This window comes from Ochotona princeps, chromosome 2 (assembly GCF_030435755.1).
Source record: "Ochotona princeps isolate mOchPri1 chromosome 2, mOchPri1.hap1, whole genome shotgun sequence".
NCBI classification, from domain to species: domain Eukaryota; kingdom Metazoa; phylum Chordata; class Mammalia; order Lagomorpha; family Ochotonidae; genus Ochotona; species Ochotona princeps.
Window position 1 is genome coordinate 70,756,139 of NC_080833.1, and position 20,141 is coordinate 70,776,279.

At 40.0% G+C, this 20,141-nt stretch overlaps 1 protein-coding gene across 1 annotated transcript in view; it reads left to right on the forward strand.

Moving 5' to 3' along the window:
* The first annotated feature begins 309 nt into the window (after positions 1 to 309).
* The window catches only part of PRKACB (protein kinase cAMP-activated catalytic subunit beta), a 122,545-nt gene continuing 102,713 nt past the window's right edge, over positions 310 to 20,141 (forward strand). Inside the window, exon 1 of the mRNA XM_004582096.3 lies at positions 310 to 576. Coding sequence (XP_004582153.1) covers positions 531 to 576 — 46 coding nt within the window. The 5' untranslated portion in view covers positions 310 to 530. The remainder of the gene's footprint in view (positions 577 to 20,141) is intronic.

A 20,141-nucleotide genomic window follows, 5' to 3' on the forward strand; every position in this document is an offset into this window, starting at 1 on the left:
GCTGCGCAGGGGAGGACTCCGCGTTCCTCAAAACTAACGGTTCTCTCACCGCCTCCCGCTGCCTCGGGGGCCGACACCCCAGAGCCGGCCGGCTGTACGCGCGGAGCACGCCACCTCACTTGGCTATCCCCGACTCGGCCGGACAGGGACCCTCCGCGGGCCCCCCGGGTCCTGGCCTCACGTCACTTCCGGCGCGCGCTCCCGCCTTCGGAGACGGACCCGGGCTAGGGCCGAGCCCGGGCGCGCGGCTGTCGGGGGCGCGCAGGGAGGGCGGGCTGGGGGAAGGGGGAGTGTCTGCCCGCGGCCGCCGCTGCAGCCACTGCTGCCGCCGCCGCCGCCGCCGCCACCGCTGCTGAGGAGTTCGCCGAAGCCTCTCCTCACACCCGGCCGGGTTCTCCCGCCCGGACTGCCGGGGAGCAGCCTTTGCTCCGACGGGTGCCGAAGCCCGAGTTGGCTCAGATTGTGGAGCGGCCAAGTCGGCCCCAGCCCCCTTCCTCGCTGCTTGACCCTTTCTTGCCATCGCCCCAGTCATGGGGAACGCGGCCACCGCCAAGAAAGGCAGCGAGGTGGAGAGCGGTGAGTGGAGGGGCCGGGACTGGGGACCTCACTGGGTGGGCCGGGGCGGGATCCCAAGTGGCCCCTCCGGATCGGAGCCCCCCAAGGCCGCGGGCATGGCCCAGGCCTAGCAGCGGCCGCTTGGGAGCCGGTCCTGGGGCCCCGGGGACCAGCTGCCCTGCCTCCTCCTCCGGCTCCGGATGGCGAGGAGCGAAGGGAGCGCGGTCCCGAGATTCCCTTCCTCGCCCTAGCGAGCGGGACCGCACACATCCTGGGACACTTTCCCCAAAGGTGGACTGGGAGAAGTCGTCCGGTCCAGCCCACCGAGCCCCTCGCCGGGCGCCACAGGTAGCCCCGAGGCAGAGCTCGCGCTTTTCGCTCCGCTCCATCACTTGGGTTTCCAGCCAGCCTCTCGTCAGGTGAGGGACTGTGAGACTGGCTTTCGGCAAGGGGGTGAATCCCAAGTTCTTAGCGGTCTGATTAGAAGGGAAGGCATAGCAAGATCCAACCGCAACTTTACCCGTTAGAGGAAAGAATGTAAGCTAGTGTGCCTTATTTCTGGACCTCCCAGAACCTACTACACAGCTTGTCAAACTTAAAGGTCATCGAAGTTGAAATGCTTCTGGAACACCGGCTATTGCGTCTGAGAGCTGAAAGTGCATGAGAACATGCAATACTTAACACCAAATAGCGAAAATCCAAGCAAGCCGAGTTGCTGTTTACCTGTATGGTTGTGTATGGTTGCAAAAGAGCCCCATAACGTTCATGTTCGATTTTACAATTCAGAGCGACCAAATGACACTATTTGATATTTGTTATATGACCAGGAGTAAGTGGTGTCTCAGCACCTGAGTGAACCTGATAATTGATTGAAGTTCATGAACATGAACGTAGTACCTTTTAATGTCTCTGTGCTTGTAACATAAGAATTAGGCTAATTTTGTCATTAACGTGAAGCAAATAGCTTTTTCCTCCTGTGTTAATGAAGCAGAATCGATGGACAAGGATTCAGTCATTCATTTTGTTTAATGTGAATAATGAGATTAATTGATTATGTGGCATTTATTTCATCAATAAAATTTTGGTGTTAATTTTCAGGAGCTCAGGGAAAGTGATGAATTCTCATATAAACTATGTATGAGCATATTCTCAATGTGATTCAGAGATTTTTAAAAAGCCAATTTTGAAGCAGAATTTATGTTATCTTTTTTAAATTGTGCAAATGTAGTAACCAACTTTACAAAAATATAAAAATTCAGAAAATGTGAAGAATTATTTGTACCTGAGAAGTTGACATTTTCTAATAGGTTAAAGCTCTGTTGACTTTAAGATAAAACTGTGTACAAAAATGTATGTGGATATTGAATCATATCAGTGATCTCTAATAACAAGTGGTGTCCTGTACAATGTTTATATTGATGATAGTGGCATCTCCTGTCATCGCTATAGTTCTGTTACTAAGTTACCAAACTGGTTCTTGTCAGGCAGTGTTAATTTGAAACACATGATAGTGAAAAACTCTGGAAATGTTTGCAGAAAACTTTGAATGGTTTGCTAAACACATTAAAATGATTCCTATTAATAACTTTCTTCCTCAGAGTTTTAAGTGCTAGTGACAGCCAAGTTCCTAAGTATGTTACTCAATTTTTTATGTTTACTTGTGGAAACTGAAGGTCATTGTAACAGTTTTAAAAAGTGTTGTAGAGAGACTAGAGAAAATAGTGGATGAAGCTCAAAGGGAAAATCATTTGAAATATCATAGTTGATCCATCTATTCAGTGTCACTTGGAACAGTGTTTTCAGGTGTATGTTGTTATTCTGTGGTAGAGAACAAAGAAATAGTATTGATATGTTTTAAATGTTAAGGAAAGAACAGCCTTTATCATTATGTGTAGCTGCTCTTTTTAAAAAGAGCTATTATTAATTATTTATCTTTAAAAATGTAAATGTTATTTAAAATCCAGTTGACGCAGCACATAAAGTTTTACGTTTTTAACTTTCTTAGAAATTAGCCTGTGAAGTCATTCCATTCTAAAGCCAAAGAGCTTGAAATGTGAAGATTCAGGAGTTTGGATCATGCTGTTAACCCTAACAGAATAAGGAATACATCTTATGCTCTAACACCATTCTGTATCACTAGATAATCAACTAATGCATTTACCAAGTGATTGAGTTTTAGTTGGACACCCTGTAAGTAAAAACTCAAAAGTTTGGTATTCTCTTCTGAGAAAACGTAAATGTAAGCAATAACTGAAAGGCAAAAAGTAAATGCTAATATTGCAGAAAGTGAAGTTAGAATTCTAGAAATTGCCGATAGGAAAATGTTTGACTTGAAAATACCAAGCTAATTAAGATTTGAAGTTTAAGCTTAGTACCAACCTCTCAGAGGCAGATAAATTTGGGACTTAGTTCTAAAAATGCTCCAGAAGAATGAAGTTGAACATGAAGATAATTGAGAGAGTTTTGTTAACTTTGAGTAAGTGGAACAGGTCTTGAATAAATGGGTGTTAAATAAATGAGATATTTCAATCTCTAGATTCTGGGTGTGAGATTAATTTGAATACTTGCTCTAAGTACATTGATTTGAATACAGTATTCTATAATGAACTGGGAAATTGTATCGATGTGGTTTAAAATTAGTGAAAGAACAATTCTTACCATTATATTTCTATACCTGATTTTAGACCGAAGACCAAGAAGTGGTCTTCTTTCCTACCTGTTCTTTTCTTTTTTTTTTAAATTATTTTGGAGCAGGCATTTTGCATAATTGTTACGAAGCTGATTAGGAGGCCTGCATTGCATATTAAAGAGTCGAAGTTTTGGTCCTAACACCATAGCCTATTCCAGCTTCATGCTAATGTAGACTGAAAAGAAGCAGATACTAGCTAAAGTTGTTAGATCTTTGACAGCCATGTGGGAGACCTGGATTAAGTTATTCATTGTGTCTTTGTTTAGACCCCACCTTGCAGTTGTGAGCAACTGGGGAGTGAATCAGTGAAGGAAGTGCTGTCTGTCTGTCAAAGGAATACAAATAATAAATGAAAATAAAAATTTTTCTTCAAAGTAGGTTGTTGAAGTGTACTTAGCTAAATAGTAGCTAATGAACAGAAGCATAAATGTTCAGCAATACAAGTGGAACTAAAATTCCCTGTGAAGTTGTAAATTCATTATTCTAGACTGTTTTGCTTATGCCACTTCCTACTTTTTACTCTACCCACAGTTACCAAAAACCAAATGCCACTTCTTTTAACCAGGGAAAGATTTTTGTTTGTTTATTCTCTTTTAAAAAATATTATACCTGCAGGTTGCTAATAGAACATTATACTCTTAGTAAAGATGCTGAGAGTTGTAGAGGTTGATGCTCTCATGACTGCAAGTAGTAAAGTCCTCTGCTGTCCCCTCGCCTAGTGTTCACTCAATGATCTTTTGAATGTTTTGCAGAGAATCTCTCTGTGTTAACATCTTGAAGATGAATAGAAATCAGTTGAAGAAAACTACAGGTAGATTAGGTTCAACAAAATTCAAGTTTCCTAATGTATTTGAGGGCCAGATAAATTCTAGATTCCTCAAGTGGCTTGCATGCGTAATTTCATTTAATCTTTTCAAACCTTTGGAAGTAATTTTTCTCTATTGACTGAAGAGGAAACAGAGATTCAGAGAGCATGGATTACTTGCTTAAGGTCACATAGCTACTAGGTCAACAAACAACATTGACATTTAGGCAACTTAACTCCAGAATCTAAAATCCTAGCAGGAGATAAAGGGGAATATGAGAAGGGGAGAGAGAGAGAGAGAGAGAAAGGAAAAGAGACGGGGTGAAAAAAAGAGTATTTCCATCATCTACTGGTTCATTCCCTAGATGACCACAATAGCAAGCATTGGATAAGGCAGAAGCCAAGACTCAGAAGTTTCATCAGTCTCCCACATGGATTCGGAGTCCAAAGGAGTTGGGCCAGGTTACACTGCTTTTCCCAGGCCATTAGCAGGGAACCAGATGAGAAGAGGAGCAGGCAGGACATAAATCCATGTGCATACCTGGCACAGGTTATCACAGGCAGTGGCTTTACACACTATGCCAAAACATCAGCCCCTAGCTTTTACAATTTTAGAAACACTACCTGAATTTATAACAATAAATGTTTTCAATTTTAAACGTCAGTTAAATATACTTACTCTTTTAAAAATTTTATTCATTGTTTATTTGGAAGGTAGAGTTGCAGAGGGGGAAGAGACAGAGACACAGAGAAAGAAAAGAGAGATTTTCCATTCACTGATTCATTCCCCAACTGGTCACAATGGTTGAAATTGGGCTGTTCTGAAGCCTGGAGACAGAAGATTCTTCTGGATCTCCCAGGTGGGTGCAGGGGCCAGAGGACATTGGCCTTCCTCCACTGCCTTCTCAGACTATTAGCAGGGAGCCGGATCCAAACTGGAGCTGCTGGGACTAGAGGAAGCACTCAAGAGATGCTGTTGTGGCAGATGAAGGTTTAGCTTGCTGTGCCATGGCACAGGCTCCAATATATATTCATATATATATATGTACATATATATATATTTTTTTGGTGTGTGTGTCATTATTATTATTATTTTATGATACAGTTCCATATGGTCTGGGATTTCCCTTACTTCTCAGTTATTCCCCTCCCCCTCCCAGTGAGTTCCCCTCTATTATTACTATGGTATAGTTCTTCATAAACACTCATAATTCCATCATTGTGGGCATAGACAATGGCAGAGAATCCAGCATCCTATTGTCAAGATATAGTAAACAGTTTCATTGGGAATCCATCTTTAGTCTGGAAGTAGAGTTACATACTGCATTGTATCCTCAGATCTGCATAGGATAGTCTCCATTACACAGTTACTGTATATCCCCTTAAATGAAAAGCTACAAAACAAAATCAACAATAGGAAGAAAAAAAATTAGAAATTTGCAATGCCAAGAAGCTAAATAACATGCTACTGAATAACTAATGTGTCACTGAAGGAATAAAAAAGAAAATAAAAAAGTCTTGAAGAAAATGATCACTGTATGACCTATGAGTCAGTAAAGAATTTAATGAGAAAAAAACTACTCTGAAAACATGAAACTAAAAACAGGAATATCAAATCCATGAGATATAGTTTCCGCTAATCTTTGTTGGTGAGATATATCTCCTGTAGGCATAAAAAAATGGGTTTTGTTTTTTAATTCAGTCTAATGATCTATGACATTTCATTGATGGGTTTAAACTATTTATATTCAGAGGTAATATGAATAGGTGGTAATTTGGTCCTATTTTAGTAATGGATTGTTCATTGATTTACTCTTCTGTTGTTATTTACTGGGATGTTCTTCACATTTACCTTTGGTATTGGTGGGTGCTATTCCTTTTCTCTGTCAAGGTATCTTCTCTGTCTTTAAGTATTCTTTGTAGGGCAGGTTTGGAAGAGGCGTATTCTTTCAGCTTTACTTTACTGTGGAAGAATTTTATTTCCTTTTTGAAGACAAAAGTAAGCTTTCCTGGGTATGTTTATTCTTTTTTTTTTTTTAAGATTTACTTATTCTTTTTATTGCAAAGTCAGATATACAGAGAGGAGGAGAAACAGAGAGGAAGAGCTTCCATCCAATAATTCACTCCCCAAGTGACCTCAACGGCTAGTGTTGAGCCAATCCGAAGCTTAGAACCCAGATCCTCTTCTGGGTCTCCCACATGGGTGCAGGGTCCCAAGGTTTTGGATATTCCTCAACTGCTTTCCCAGGCCAGAATCAGGGAGCTGAATGGGAAGTGGAGCTTCCGGGATTAGAACCCACGCCCATATGGGATCCTGGCGCGTTCAAGGCGAGGACTTTAACTGCTAGGCCATTGCACCAGGCCCACATTTATTGTTTAAATCCAATTTATGACAAAGTTTTTACTCTACTTACTTTTACTTTCTGTGCTTGCTGTTTTTTTTAAATGAACTGAAAAAAATTTTACATATTTATGGAATATCATGAGATATTTTGATACATGTATGCATTGTCTGTTAAAATCAGAATAAACACCTTTTTCATCAAAGAGTTATCTTTTTCTGGGGAAAATATTAAAACTCCTTTCTTCTGCGCTGTTTTTTTTTTTTTTTTTTGGAAAAATACACAGCACATTATTTATAGTCACCTGAGAAAAGTACCCAAGAATTTTTCTCCCAACTCTAATTTAATACTCATTAATCAACCTCTCCGCATTCCTCCATGCTCCTTTGTCTAGCAACCTCCATTGGACACTCAACTTGTATGCAGTCAATTCTTTTAGATTCCATATATGAGTAAGATCCCATGTTATCTTTCTATGCCAGCTTTATTTCACAGAATGATAGCTTCCAGTTACATCCATGTTGTAAAATTGGCTTTTAAAAGTCTCATAGAAAGACTATGATTTCCACTATTTCAGGTTTAATTGAACCACCTAAGGTTTTCTTTGTGTATATGCTTGATTTTATATACTTTGATTTTATAGATCTAATTTTTCTAGCTGGAAGAGCTCTAATTTGTTTTAAGTTGAGCCTCATAAAATTGGCCTTCCTTTTTCTTATTTTTACTTTTTATCTTATTATTCTTATGTTCTTATATAAATCACCTCTGATCTAAACTGTCTCTGGTTCTGCTATATATAAAACATCACAATTACATGTAGTGTAATAAGGGTTTTACAAAGGAGAAGAATACTGTTTTATTTTTAATACTCCCCTCAGAGGGTCAACATTTAACATGATCCCCTTTCCTACAGTACAATATGAGAGTATTTTCAAAATACGGTACAGTGATTGATAATTTGCTTCTTGGATCATAGCTCAGAGGCTGTTACTCTGTAAGTGCAGCTTTCAAATTTTCCCTAAACATATTGCTTTATTTTTATTCCTTTATGTAGAATTTCATTTACTACTTCTGTAAGTGTGAAACCTTTCTATGATATATCATTTACATGAAAGTACTATATTTCTTTCTTCTGAGAATTATAATAGAATCAATGGTTACAAAGCTGGAAGTTATCACAGCATTACTGTTTAATTCACTCCTCTCAAGTTTATACCACAGCTTGGAGATTTTAGAAGACTCTAAGGGAAGCAAATTGATATTTACTTTGAACATAATCTATGTTGTAGCTGTATTTTACATGCTCTTTCCACTATTACAAGAAGTACTATGAAGTTCAATAGCTTATATGATTCATAAATTATGAAACTAATATTTCATCTGACTTTAGATTATTGCTTTAAAAGTTACATTATCTTCGTCTGTACTTTAGCTTTTATTCTTTTCAAAACAAAAATGATGAACTTTTGTATTTAGAGTTCTTAATTTATAGAAACTGTTCCAAATGATATATTTCCTCGAGTATCTAAACAGCTGGCCTTGAGATGAGTTACAAACAGACAAAGATGAAATGTGGGAAAAGTCCTTTGATCATTGAAACTCATATCCCACAGCCCCTTAGTCCTCACAGCTGACAGAATAAGATAGTCCATATTCACGACCAACAGTCAGAAATCATTTCTCAGAAGTGTCATAGAGATCCTGACTTCAGTATCCCCCTGACCTTACTTTCTAAATCTGCTCCTGCTCTGTATTTATGTCCTGATTGCATTATGAATACCACAACCTATCAAGCAAAAACACTGAAGTTCATTGTCATCTTCAATTCTTCCTTTGCTTTACTTCTTATTTGCAAACAGTGAAAGAACCGATTCATCTTTCTTTTCCAAATTTCTTCCAATCCAGATTCTGTGTCCTCCCTGTTTCTACTACCTTGGTTTAGACTCTCAGAATTCTCAAAGTCTTCTTGCCTCTGCTCCATTTGCTACACAGTGGTGTATCATCACATGGTCATCAAAATAATCTCTTTAAATCTCAAATTTCAGTTCGGCACAGTAGCCTGGTGGCTAAATCCTCACCTTGTACAAGCAGGAATTACATATAGGTACCAAAACATTTCCCGCCTGCTTCACTTTCCATCCAGCTCCCTGCTTGTGGCCTGGGAAAGCAGTTAATGATGGCCCAAAGCCTTGAGACCCCGTGGAAGACCCACAGGGGTTCCTGGCTCCTGGCTTCTGATGGGCTCAGCTGCAGCTGTTGCAGCCACTAGGGGATTGAACCAGTGGACAGAGGATATTTCTCTCTCCCCTTCTCTCTGAAGATTCCAATAAAAAAAAATAAATCTTAAAAAACCCCTCAGATATCATCATTATCTATTCCTTATCTCTAAATGTATAACTGCTCCTGTCCACAGAATAAAACTCGATTTCTGTTCATTGTATCTTTTAAGTATTCAGTCTTATCCTTCATTATATAATCTCTCCTCTTCCTAACACTAATCTCATATGTCAGTTAGGCACAGTGAAAATTTATTTTGAATACACCATACAGTTTCACTCCTATGAATCTTTGCTTACTCTCTGATCTGTTTATTCAGATACCCTTCCTCCTATAATCTACTTAGTGAAGATTTTCCATTTTCACTTTTCGCTTCAGGACTCACATCTTTTTGAAGTGCCTTTGAATCTTTCCCCATCTCAGTGGAAATGACTATTTTTCCTTCAGTTCCCTACAGAACTTTTATGAAACCATGTGTAACAGTTTGTAACAGTTATTTCCACTTAGTGTTGACGTATCTGTTTTCTCTAATCCATTGGAATACAGGCACACCGGTGCTGTTCTATGCCCTAATTCAATCTATTTCTGTAGCCTTCCACAGTTTATCATAAGTTGGGAGCTCAATTATGCATGCTGAATGAATGAATTAAACAACAAAGAAAATAACTAGGCAAAATACATTTTAAGGAGTATTTTTAAGGAAAGACTGCTGTAATACGGTTTGGACTTACATATACTGTTTTCTATAAATTCCACACTTTCTATTAAATAAAATTTCTAAATGAAAACTTAAGATTTATTTATTTGAGGAAATTTGGTTACATATGAGTGCTAATACTTAATATCCCCTAAATACATCAACAGCTTCAAAATTGTTAATTCTTTAATTATTAGATACCAGAATTAATGATAATTAATTCTAAATTATCTAAGAGGACCTTAATTACTATGCTGGCTTATCTAGGATCTTTCAAGGGCTGCTTCTACCACTCAGTCATTGCTTACTTTTCCAAGTTGCCTTTTATCTCTTTGGCCAGCAATGAAAAGCAATAATCTGTCAATATCTTAAATGAAAGACATTAAACAGGAGAATGTTAGATAATCTTTAAAAAGTTAGATAATTTAAAAAAGAGTTATAGAATCATAGAGAACTGGATGAAACAATATATATTAACAAAAAATTGCATACAACTTTTGACTTAAAAAAAAAAAGAAAACTCAGTAAGACTATTCCCAAGTACCTTTTCCAATCTACTAAAGTGAAACAAGTATGTTGCTGATTTTACTTAACAAAGAATTCTGGGGGCCAAAGCTATTACCTATAGTGGGCAAAGCTATTACCTATGACCTTGGCATTCCATTTGGTTCTGGCTGCTCCACTTCCTGCTAATGGCCTAGGAAAAGCAACAGAAAATGTCCAAAATGCTTGGGCTGCTCCACCTATGTGGGAAACTCTGATGAAGCGCCTGGCTACTGGCTTCAGCCTGGGTCAGCCCTGGCAGTTGCAGCTTACTGTGGAAGGAACCAAAGGATGGAAAGAGGGAGAAGGACAGAGGCAGAGGGAGAGAAAGGAGAGAACTGGCTTGGAAGTGGAGCAGCCAGGACTCAAACTGGCATTATCATATGGGATGTCAGCATTGCAGGCAGTGACTTAACCTTTACATTCTTGTAAAGCTGGAAATGCACTAATTGAATTGATGCATTAACATAGTAGAAGTTGGTTCTGCCTTAGTAAGGTGCATGTCTTCTATCTTGCTTGCTTCAATGAGGTATAAAACTCCAGGCTTTATGGCCATAACTGAATGTATTCTGTTATATGCCTGCGGTTCATATATTAACTTTTGGGGTTCTTAAACTTTAGTACTCTTGTGAGACAACTGTTGAATTTAAATCTCAAATGTATAGCAAGTGTATGTATTTGGTTTTGGTCCTGAAAAACTTAGAGACTGCCTTGAGGTCTGATTAATGTAGGGTTTCAATTACTATAGATAATATTCAATTTTGATACAGCATTCCTTTTAAATAGATTATCATATATCATTGCAGGCTTTTGTATGTAAGCCACAAATTTGAGAGAACATGTTTGTTACAGACAATACTTGGCTTCTGTTATTGGGACTGGTTGTGCTGATAATGTGAGCTACTCCAGTCCCAGCTCTACTTTCCAGTTGAATGGGAGCTATGGGAAGATTAAAATGGGAAAGTATGAGTTGTATTTTTGATTATAGTCTTAATATCACTAAATAAACTAGAGGTCAACTCATAGAATGATATGGGGACAAAGCATTCATCTAATTGCCATTTGTTCATCCAATCCTTCGATTATACTTAATGTATACTTACTAAGTTTCTGTTTGATACCAAACATTGTGCGAGTCTTTCTCTCTATATAATATATATATACCATACAATATATCATATATAATATATATTATATGTTATACACATTATTGAATACATAATCATTGTATATGTTATGCACACATTAATGCACATATTATATACATTATATATTATGTTGTATAGTATATCATATATTATATACATATATAATATTTATATTTATATATATATATATTTTTTCTGTCCTTAAGTTGAGAAACAGATACTTACAGATATTTATAAGATACACAATGATTACAAGGATTACACTGGTTCCCGAAACTGATACTAGTTGAAAATTCAGCATAGAAGTTTACACAGGAATAAAATTAGAATTTCTGAGATTATCTTGGGAAGCAGACTAAAAGTAATTGAGTAGAAACTTGTTTGGGTTCATTTTGGAATATGTACACCTATAATTGTAAAACACTATATTGCTTTCTTAGCTACTTCCCCCAGTATCAGTGTAATCCTGGAAAGGAGATGATGGAGAGGATGTCTTTATCTTGTCTGTAATTTAAGCCTGGGTTCTTATTTTGTGTCATGGTGGAAGCTAAAAGCATAGATAATTAAATGGATAAAAAAGTCAAGCATAATTTTACTTTCTCTAGTTGACAGGAACTTTGTCTTTAATATATTCACTATTGGGGGTAATACCTGATTTGTTTAGTAAGAGAGTATCTCTTTTGGAAAAATAGTTTATTTAGCATTTATATATCAAATTTGTATCAGTTTTTAACTATAGAGATATCTTGGTCTCAATACTTTCATGTTTAGTAGCTTTAGGAAAAACTGTTGTGCTCTCAACGTTTTGAAAAAGCCATCATTTAAGAAGCAAACATTTTGCCCTGTGGTTAAGTTATTGCTTAGGATATCCACATCTCGAAGTTCAGCAACTGATTTCAACTTTGTGCTGGTTGGATGCCTAGAGGGCAGCAGAGATAATTCAAGTAGTTGGGTTCATGCTACCTATGTGGGGGGCTTAATTGAGTTCCTGATTTGCAGCTTATGTTTTACTCCGCTTTGGTTCTTGCAAGTATTTGGGGAATGAACGAGTGAAAGGGAACTTTTTCCTTTTTTCTCTGGGTCTGCCTCTCAACAAACAGTCATTGGAAGCATGTCATTTTACTGTACCACTGTGTGTCTCATCCTTGTTGCTTTCATTTACCTGGTGTTATTTTTTATTCATCAAAACTTTGCTACCTACATTTATGCTTGCATCCCTGCATTCATTGAGGGTGACCCAATCACCAATATTACGTCTTAGTTCTTTGGCCATTTTTTTTGAAAATGTAATCTTCTCTTTACTTCATTTCAGATATCTAGTCTCACTAAGCATCCTGTCTTACTCATTAACTGCTCATGGACCACACACTGTAGGTATGCCATTTCTCTAGATCACAATATTCTCTCCCTTTGTTTACTTTAAAAATGTTCCTACTGTGAGTGCTTTTTATTAGAACTGCTCGTTTCTTCAGCCATCAGTGCTCCTCTTCATTTTGCCCCTAACTACTTGAGATTTCATGGGGTCTCCACATCCTATGCATTTTTATGTTTTTTTATAATATCCTTCAGACAAAGTCCAACACTAATACACTCAGCTGTCTGTATCTTGGTGCTTTCAACTGAGAACTAAGTACTCCTGGAGAAAGTCTCAAAGACTTGAAATAGTCAAGTAATATTTCTAGTGTATTACTGTGATCAAATCTGTCTCACACTTTTCACAATTTTAATTTCATTTTTCTCTCTTTGAACTGTGACTTCCCCATTATCTCTCTCACAGGAAATGATGATCTTTGTCATATTTCAACAGAAAAATGACAATAGAGAGGAGCTGCTTTAGCTTCTTTATAGCAAGCATTCTCTCCTATTGTTTTCAGCTGTATTCTTGAATTCTTTTATAGAAGAATTATTATATAATACTTTCATGTTTAGTAGCTTAAAGCTATGACAACATGTATTTTGCTCATGAAAGTACAATTTGGGAAGATCTCAGCAAAGACAGTTTGTCTGTGATCTTTTTTGCTTTAGCCAACTACACTCAAAGGTTGGGGACAGAAATCATCTGTTGACGTTTTCCTTCTTCTTGATGTTAGCTGTAGGTTGCTTGAACCTTATGTAGGCTTTTCTTGGATCCCCAAATGGGTGACCTCTGCATGTCATGTGTGCCCTTGTTAATGTAGTGACTGAGTTCCAATATACAGGGAAAGAGCTAGGTGGAAACAATATTACATTATGAGCTAGCTTCCAGAGGTAAACCATGTCACTTCTGCTGCATTTTGTTCGTTAGATGATTTTATATTCAAAGAAAGGTGAAATAAATTCTACCCTTCAAGGAAGGAATTAAAATGATTTTAGACAAGTTTTAAAAGCCACCACATTGTTCATAAATGCCAATACTCCTACTGTTAATTTAGAACCAATTTCCTCCTGCTTTCCTTGGAGTCATTATGTTATCTTGTATTCTTATTTTATGTATCCAGCTTGTCTTCTTTTTCATTTAAAATATATAACCCATTTACTTTAACTTGCAGTTTTATTGTTTGACCTTACTTTCTCTTCTTTCCTGTTAGTTATTTAAAAAGATTGGGAGTTCTAGTTCATACGATATTACTATATTATTACGATATTATTACGTGCAGCTAATTCTCACAACCTGGTTCTTTACTGTGAGCTGAAATCACCAGACGCAATGAGGTTTCTCAGGAGGTTTATTCCAACGGGGCAGGAACGGGTAGAGGTGGTGAAAATCAGGAGGAGAAAAGAGGAGAGGAGAGAGAGGGAGAGACCAGAGAGACAGAGACCAGAGAAGGAAGGATAAGAGCAGGGTAAGAGAGGGCTAAGAGTGGGATAAGAGAGCATAGAGAGCGAGCCGCACCTGGGGGGGCCTTTTTGTCTGCCAGGTGTAGGGGGTGGGGATTGGGAGGGATTGAGGCCAGGCCTCCAGGGGATTGGCGCCTGCAGGTGAATGCCTAGGGATGATTGGTGAGTGGGCGGAGTTGGGGAGGGGGCTGGAAGATTGGGGTGTGGGATTCAGGTGGAATGCCAGGTTACATCCGATTGGTGGATAGCTAGGTTGGCGCGAACTTCATGAGCTGTGAGGAAGAAGGAATGGCACCGGGTCCAGGGAAGGATATTGGGATAACTCCTTACATTCCTCCCTTTTGTTATATATAAAGGAAGAGGGGCATTGTTCTCTATGGCTTCTAGGAGCTGTTTTCTCTTGGCAGTGGTTGCAGCCTGGTGGGAAGAATTGGAGATGGATGGATGCTTCTAATCCTGCAAAAGAAACTGGTTAATGGTTTGATTAAAAAAATTTTACATTTCAGTGGCTGGGAATGGAGGGAAGGGTTATTAAGGGTTCTTTTGAAAAGCTGGCTTGAGTTGATTTTCTCTTAGCCAGGCCTTCTTGTACTCGATTCTTCATTACTCCTGAATGGTCAGCATAGACAGGGTAGCTTCACCAGGAACCAGAGACCCTGGCTACCTATCATCCTATCTAACTCCTCACATTTCCAAACAGAGGAGTGATCAGGGATAAAGGGATGACGACCGCTCTAGCGTCTTCGAGCTGAAAGGGGGCGTTGTTGAGTAACTGCAGGAGTAGGGGGTTCTACAGGTTCCTGGTAGAAGTAGAAGTCATCAGATGTCTGAAGTACTGCCTGGCACTTGAAGGTTTCTCTTTCTTGAAGTCTAGATAACAAAACAAATCATAATTATAATCTTTCCCAACCTAGCAGGTCATGAGTTCAGTTAAAAACCCAGTTGGAATACTTGGGCTTTTCAAGCTTAGATATAAAAGAATTGTCAGGTTTCAAATTTTGTCAGAGTAAGCAGTTTAAAATGATGGACTAGATTTATATCAGTTTAACTTAACTACTTCAAATCCCAAATTTTGAAACATACCCAGTGAGTGCAATGGAACACATTAAACCTTTTGGGTTGTATGGAATTGTTATCTGAAACAATGAAAGGATTAGTGTATGGCATCAGAATAGAAACCCATCATAAGACAGGTAAATGCAAGCTGACTCCTTGAGTAACTTAACAATTATTGCATTTGATGTTTGAAAATACTATAGTAACTTTGAATCTAGCTAGGAAGCAGGCAAGTGCTAGATTTAACAATTATACTTTACCAATCGTTGCAAGCCCTAAGAGTTTCAGGAAGACATAGCCTGGAACATAAAGCACAGTACTTAAAACATTCTGTTACAAGACTACTAGTCACATTATAGATGGCACAAGATTTAAACTACTTTTCATTTACAATAACTCAGCAGTTTATAATATTCCAACAAGATTTTACAGAACTTTATACACTTTAAGGCAGAGGCAAGCAATCTACTAATTTATAGGCTAACAAGAATCTTAAGTAGATGAGCTGAGAAATCCCAAATAACTTAGCAAATCATGAGCAAGACATGAAATCTGCCTTAGGGCACTGAGGGTATCCTACCTAAGAGAAGTCTAGCAAAAACTGAAGAGGGAGATGGCAAACATGTCTATCAGGAGCCTGGTCATTGAGGCAGGCTCAACAGTTACAGGTTAACTAAGTTTTCCCTAGGAATGCTTCTTTTCTGAGCTTCTAGATTAGTCTGTCACCTAAGCTAATCTGGGGCTCCTGAGAGACCCTGATGGTCACTGTAAGAGAGGGAAGAAGCCAAAGCTAGCTAGGACAGAGAAGGCAGTGTCCAGACAGAAACTTAGTTTCCCTTCCAGTGTGAGAACCACCCGGGGCTCTTGGGTGCTGTTCTGAGCTGTCACCGAAGTCCGTGGATGGCCTTGAGCCTTTGCAGGTTCCCGGGCTGCTTCAGTCCCATGTGTGAGATCCAATGGGAAATGACTGACCTGAAGTACTTGGCCTTCATGGGCAGTCATATCTCCAATGACTTCCTTGGCAGTTGGGACATGGCCCTGGATGTCCTTTCTGTTGATCCTTGGTGAAATGTCTGTTGCTTCTGCAATGAAGAGCACTTGGGAGGCCTCCGGGGGTCTCACTGGAACCAGGAGCACACACCTCTCTCATCCTGCTCTGCCATGGGATCCCCTCCTGGTCTCTGAGGTAAAAGACCATAGTGACCCTTTTAAGAGGATATCAGGGTACTTTCAGGTCCCATTTGTAAGTTTCTAAAGTTCTTTCCTAATGTCCAGGGCAGTTAAGAGTCTGCTATCTATACATCACCTATTCTTCTCTACATAGAATCTAATGGAATATACTCAAAGTCATTCCTCAAGCATTTTAGGAATCTGGAGGATTACTCTGTGGCCCTAATCTCAAGGAATTATTTAAATCAAAATTAAAAGATTTAGCTTAGCAATTCTCAGCTATGAACATTTTGATCTATAAGTCAATAAAAACAGACTACCTAGTTTGCCATGTAAACATGTACATGCATACCAGCTAACATACATACATTCTAAAACAAAACAGGTTTTGTAACAGCTTTTGAAAAATCTTAGATGTTTTAAAGTTACCAGTTATTTAGAATTACATCTTGCTCTCAGCAACCCAAATTAAAGATGCTTTCAGTTGAAAACTGTTCAACTTTAGCTCTATCTGCAGTGGATGCAATAGTATCTGTTGGAACTAGAAGATGAAGCATTCATTGTTAGAATTATAATATCGACAAATGTAAACATCTATTTACTACACACTTGTACTGTATAGGCCTCTAGGTCTTGTTCATTTGGATAACAATTGTGATTAATAATGCAATAAATTCATTAGATTTTAGTGATATTTTGACAATTATAGCAAAATATCATGTATAAATGATATATAAAATATAATAGTTTGTTAACATTTCATTACTATAATATAAAATTTATACCACTTCACATCTTAACAGCACCTTTTGATAAAATCCAAACAGCCTAATTAGTGGTCATCTCTACAAAATGAGAGATAAGTTCTTTTTGACATTCCCATGAGGCCTCGCTGGGAATATCAAAAATCAGGAAGTGTGAAATGTTTGAGTTTTTAAATGACTGTTAAATGACTGTGAAGTGTGTCAAGTAAGCTTAAAATGTCTGGTTGATCAATTGATTATTGAACCCAAATAATCCCACAACTTGGAACAACTTCACAATAAGAAAACATTTTGACCAATGCACATAAGCACCAGTATACATAATTTATACCAGTGTATTTTATATAGCTGTTACATTACATTAAGTTACGGAACAAGTTGCATTTTTTTTTTCCTCTTTTTTTTTTTTTTTTTTAAAGAAAGGCTAAATCACTTATTTCTTACTCCACCTCTCACAGATAATGGGTGGGAGGGAAAGTTAGAGAAATTTAGGCCCTTAGGGTGGCTGGGTGTGGTCAAGTCAAAAGAAGCTGGGAGAGCAAGTCAGGCCAAGGGTTAAAACAGAAAAAAGTTTTGTTGAGTACCTCTCTATCTAGCCATCCCAGCCCCCGTCCTAGTTTTCATGCCCTCCCACGGGAATAGTGACCCAAGAAGGGGGAACCCACTTTTCCCTCCCAGGTCTCTCTGTCCCGGTTTATGCACTCTTTAGGTGGTCCTGTGATTTGACTCGACAGAATTAGTCCCCAGTGCCAGCTTCTGCCAGCTGATGCTGCGGCCCTGATCTTTCCACATGCAGCGCACAGGTGTTGTAGCTTTGCTTAGTTGGGTCTGTCTCTATCCCAGCCCATGCTCTCCAGTGGGAGTAGCTGACTGGTGAGGGGACCAGCCCCTTAATCCCCCCGCCAGCTCTGCCCCTTCCTTCCTGGATCTCACGTGTGCTGGATGGGTGCTGCATTCATATCCAGTACAGGCAACCACGCCCTGGCACTCTATAATGTGTACTGGTTTTGTCGCAACCAAACCTGGCCCATCCTACACTCTGTTCTGGTGATCGGATTTGCCAGTGGATGACATGAACTGATTCAGCCTGGTCTGCTCCTGACCCATGCCAAATGTATGCCAGTAGGAGACTTTCCATGGCCTGTTCTGGGCTGTTTCCTATCATGCTTCTTGCGCTTACCTGCAGGGACTGTGTCCTGCCAGAGGAGTTGCCCAGGCTCTTCCATCAGAACCCCTCCCAAAGCCAGATTTTGCACATGTCAGGGGGTTCTTGAGCCAACCCTACTCGGTTCACCTCCTGTCCTAGCAGGAACAGTGGCTTTTCCTGGCTGGCTTTCACCCCATTCTGGTTCTTGTTGGATGTTTCAGCCCAGCCATGGCTCGTCCATACCCACATACAGCTCACACATGGCTCACCTGTGAGGGCTGGATGGTTGAGTTGGTTAGATAGAACTAAGCTTTAATACCCATTGACAAGTACCAGAGCCAAATGGGATGGGGGACAGACTGGTCTTCTGCTACACATACTGGCAAACCAGGGTAGGGGGCGGGCCTGGTGGGGGTTATTGTGGGTCGCCCCGACTAGGCTGCAGCACCCACTCGTTGATGTAAGGGCCGAACCAGACTGGACTGCAACACCCATTGGTTCCAGTGCAACTCGGGACCGAAAACAGAACCAACACAGCAACTGCAACCACCAGCTGATCGGGGTGATGGACTGTGCTGGGCTCTGTGCTTGCTAGAACATACAAGAAACTAATCTGGGAATACCTCAAAGTATCTTTGGAGATCTCCCCAATCGAACTGCTGGACTCAGAACTCTAACCAAGAAAAGACAGAAGACAGAACAGGACAATCATGCATCTCAGCTATATGTTGGCAGCGAAATATGGGGCAAACGGAGACTTTATGATGGACCATATCAATCAGTGGACGACCTCATCGAGCGAAACTGGCAGCGATTCATAACTGGAGAACTATTAACACCACTTGAGCACATATCTCAGAACATGCCCCACATCTGGGACTTGGGGTGGGCGGGAAACCGGGTGGGGCTTCTCCCTCAATATCCCCCTTTACCTCAGATACAAGATGGAAACAATATGGACATAATAGCATTACCCACTTCCCTATCCCCCTGAACCTTTTTTTCCCTTTTTTTCTTCTTTTTCCTTTAACTGTAATTAACTATGTAAAGATTGTCAACAACAATATAATAAAATAGAAAAAAAAAACAGAAAAAAGTTTTAAACAGGAAATCTTTGCTACCCAGTGAAGAGAGCAAACGGAGACCTTCAGACAGAGGGGGATGGGAGAGAAAAGCAAGATGGTGGACAGAGGGATGGAGATGGACTGCAGATGGAGGATAAGATGGAGGTTTCTTGGATGCCAAAAGAGATGGGGAAAGCACGTGGCTCCAGAGCGCTGGAAGAGGGCACTGGGGTTTCCTACTTCATGTCTAGAAAACTATGGAAAAGACAGACAGAAACCGGAGAGTGACTGAGACCTCCCGCTCATTTTTCCGAATGCACACACTAGTCATCTAGATTCCGGAGGATGTCCGGATCCAAAGTGCCATTAACCGGCCACTTGGAGGAGTGTGCTAGGGAATACTGAGGCCAATCCACATTACAGAGGCATATTAGAGTTTTACGTTTTAGGTAACGAGCCGATTGAAGGGTTTCTAAATTTGCTAGAGTACAGCCCAAGGGAGTGTTGGGAGGAACTGGCAATGAAAAAATAGCTCCCATGATTAAGACTCAGGACTGATTATCACAGTGGACCCAGTGGTCCATGAAAACGACCTAGCAGTCGGACCCGGTGGTCAGGAAAAAATGGCTCTCATAGAAGGTCGTCACCCCCTATGTAAGGGACAAGCCAGGTCCCAAAACACCACCTGTATCCGAAGTCGTTAACAGCTTAGCAGCCCGACTCGGAGGTACAGGGGGCCCCCCGCAGCCCAGTGGTCAGGGGACTTCCAGCCCAGCGGCTAAGAGACATGGCACCCGTCCGGGGTTTACAGAACTGGTCTCCCAAAAGCTAAAAGTGGAAAATCAGACCTAGTTAGAGGAGCACAAATGTGCCAAATGCACCCAAAACTCCAAGGGCTGAGAGGGAACCCTACCTACGACAGTGTATGCATGCAACAACTTAGCATTCGGAAAGATGGGGAATACCTCCTGTGCTCCACGTGGAGATGGAGTACCGGGGAGCATGAGTCTGGGCTACGTTGTTGCTGGATGGAGGCAGATGCTAGCACCATCACGTCACATGAACTC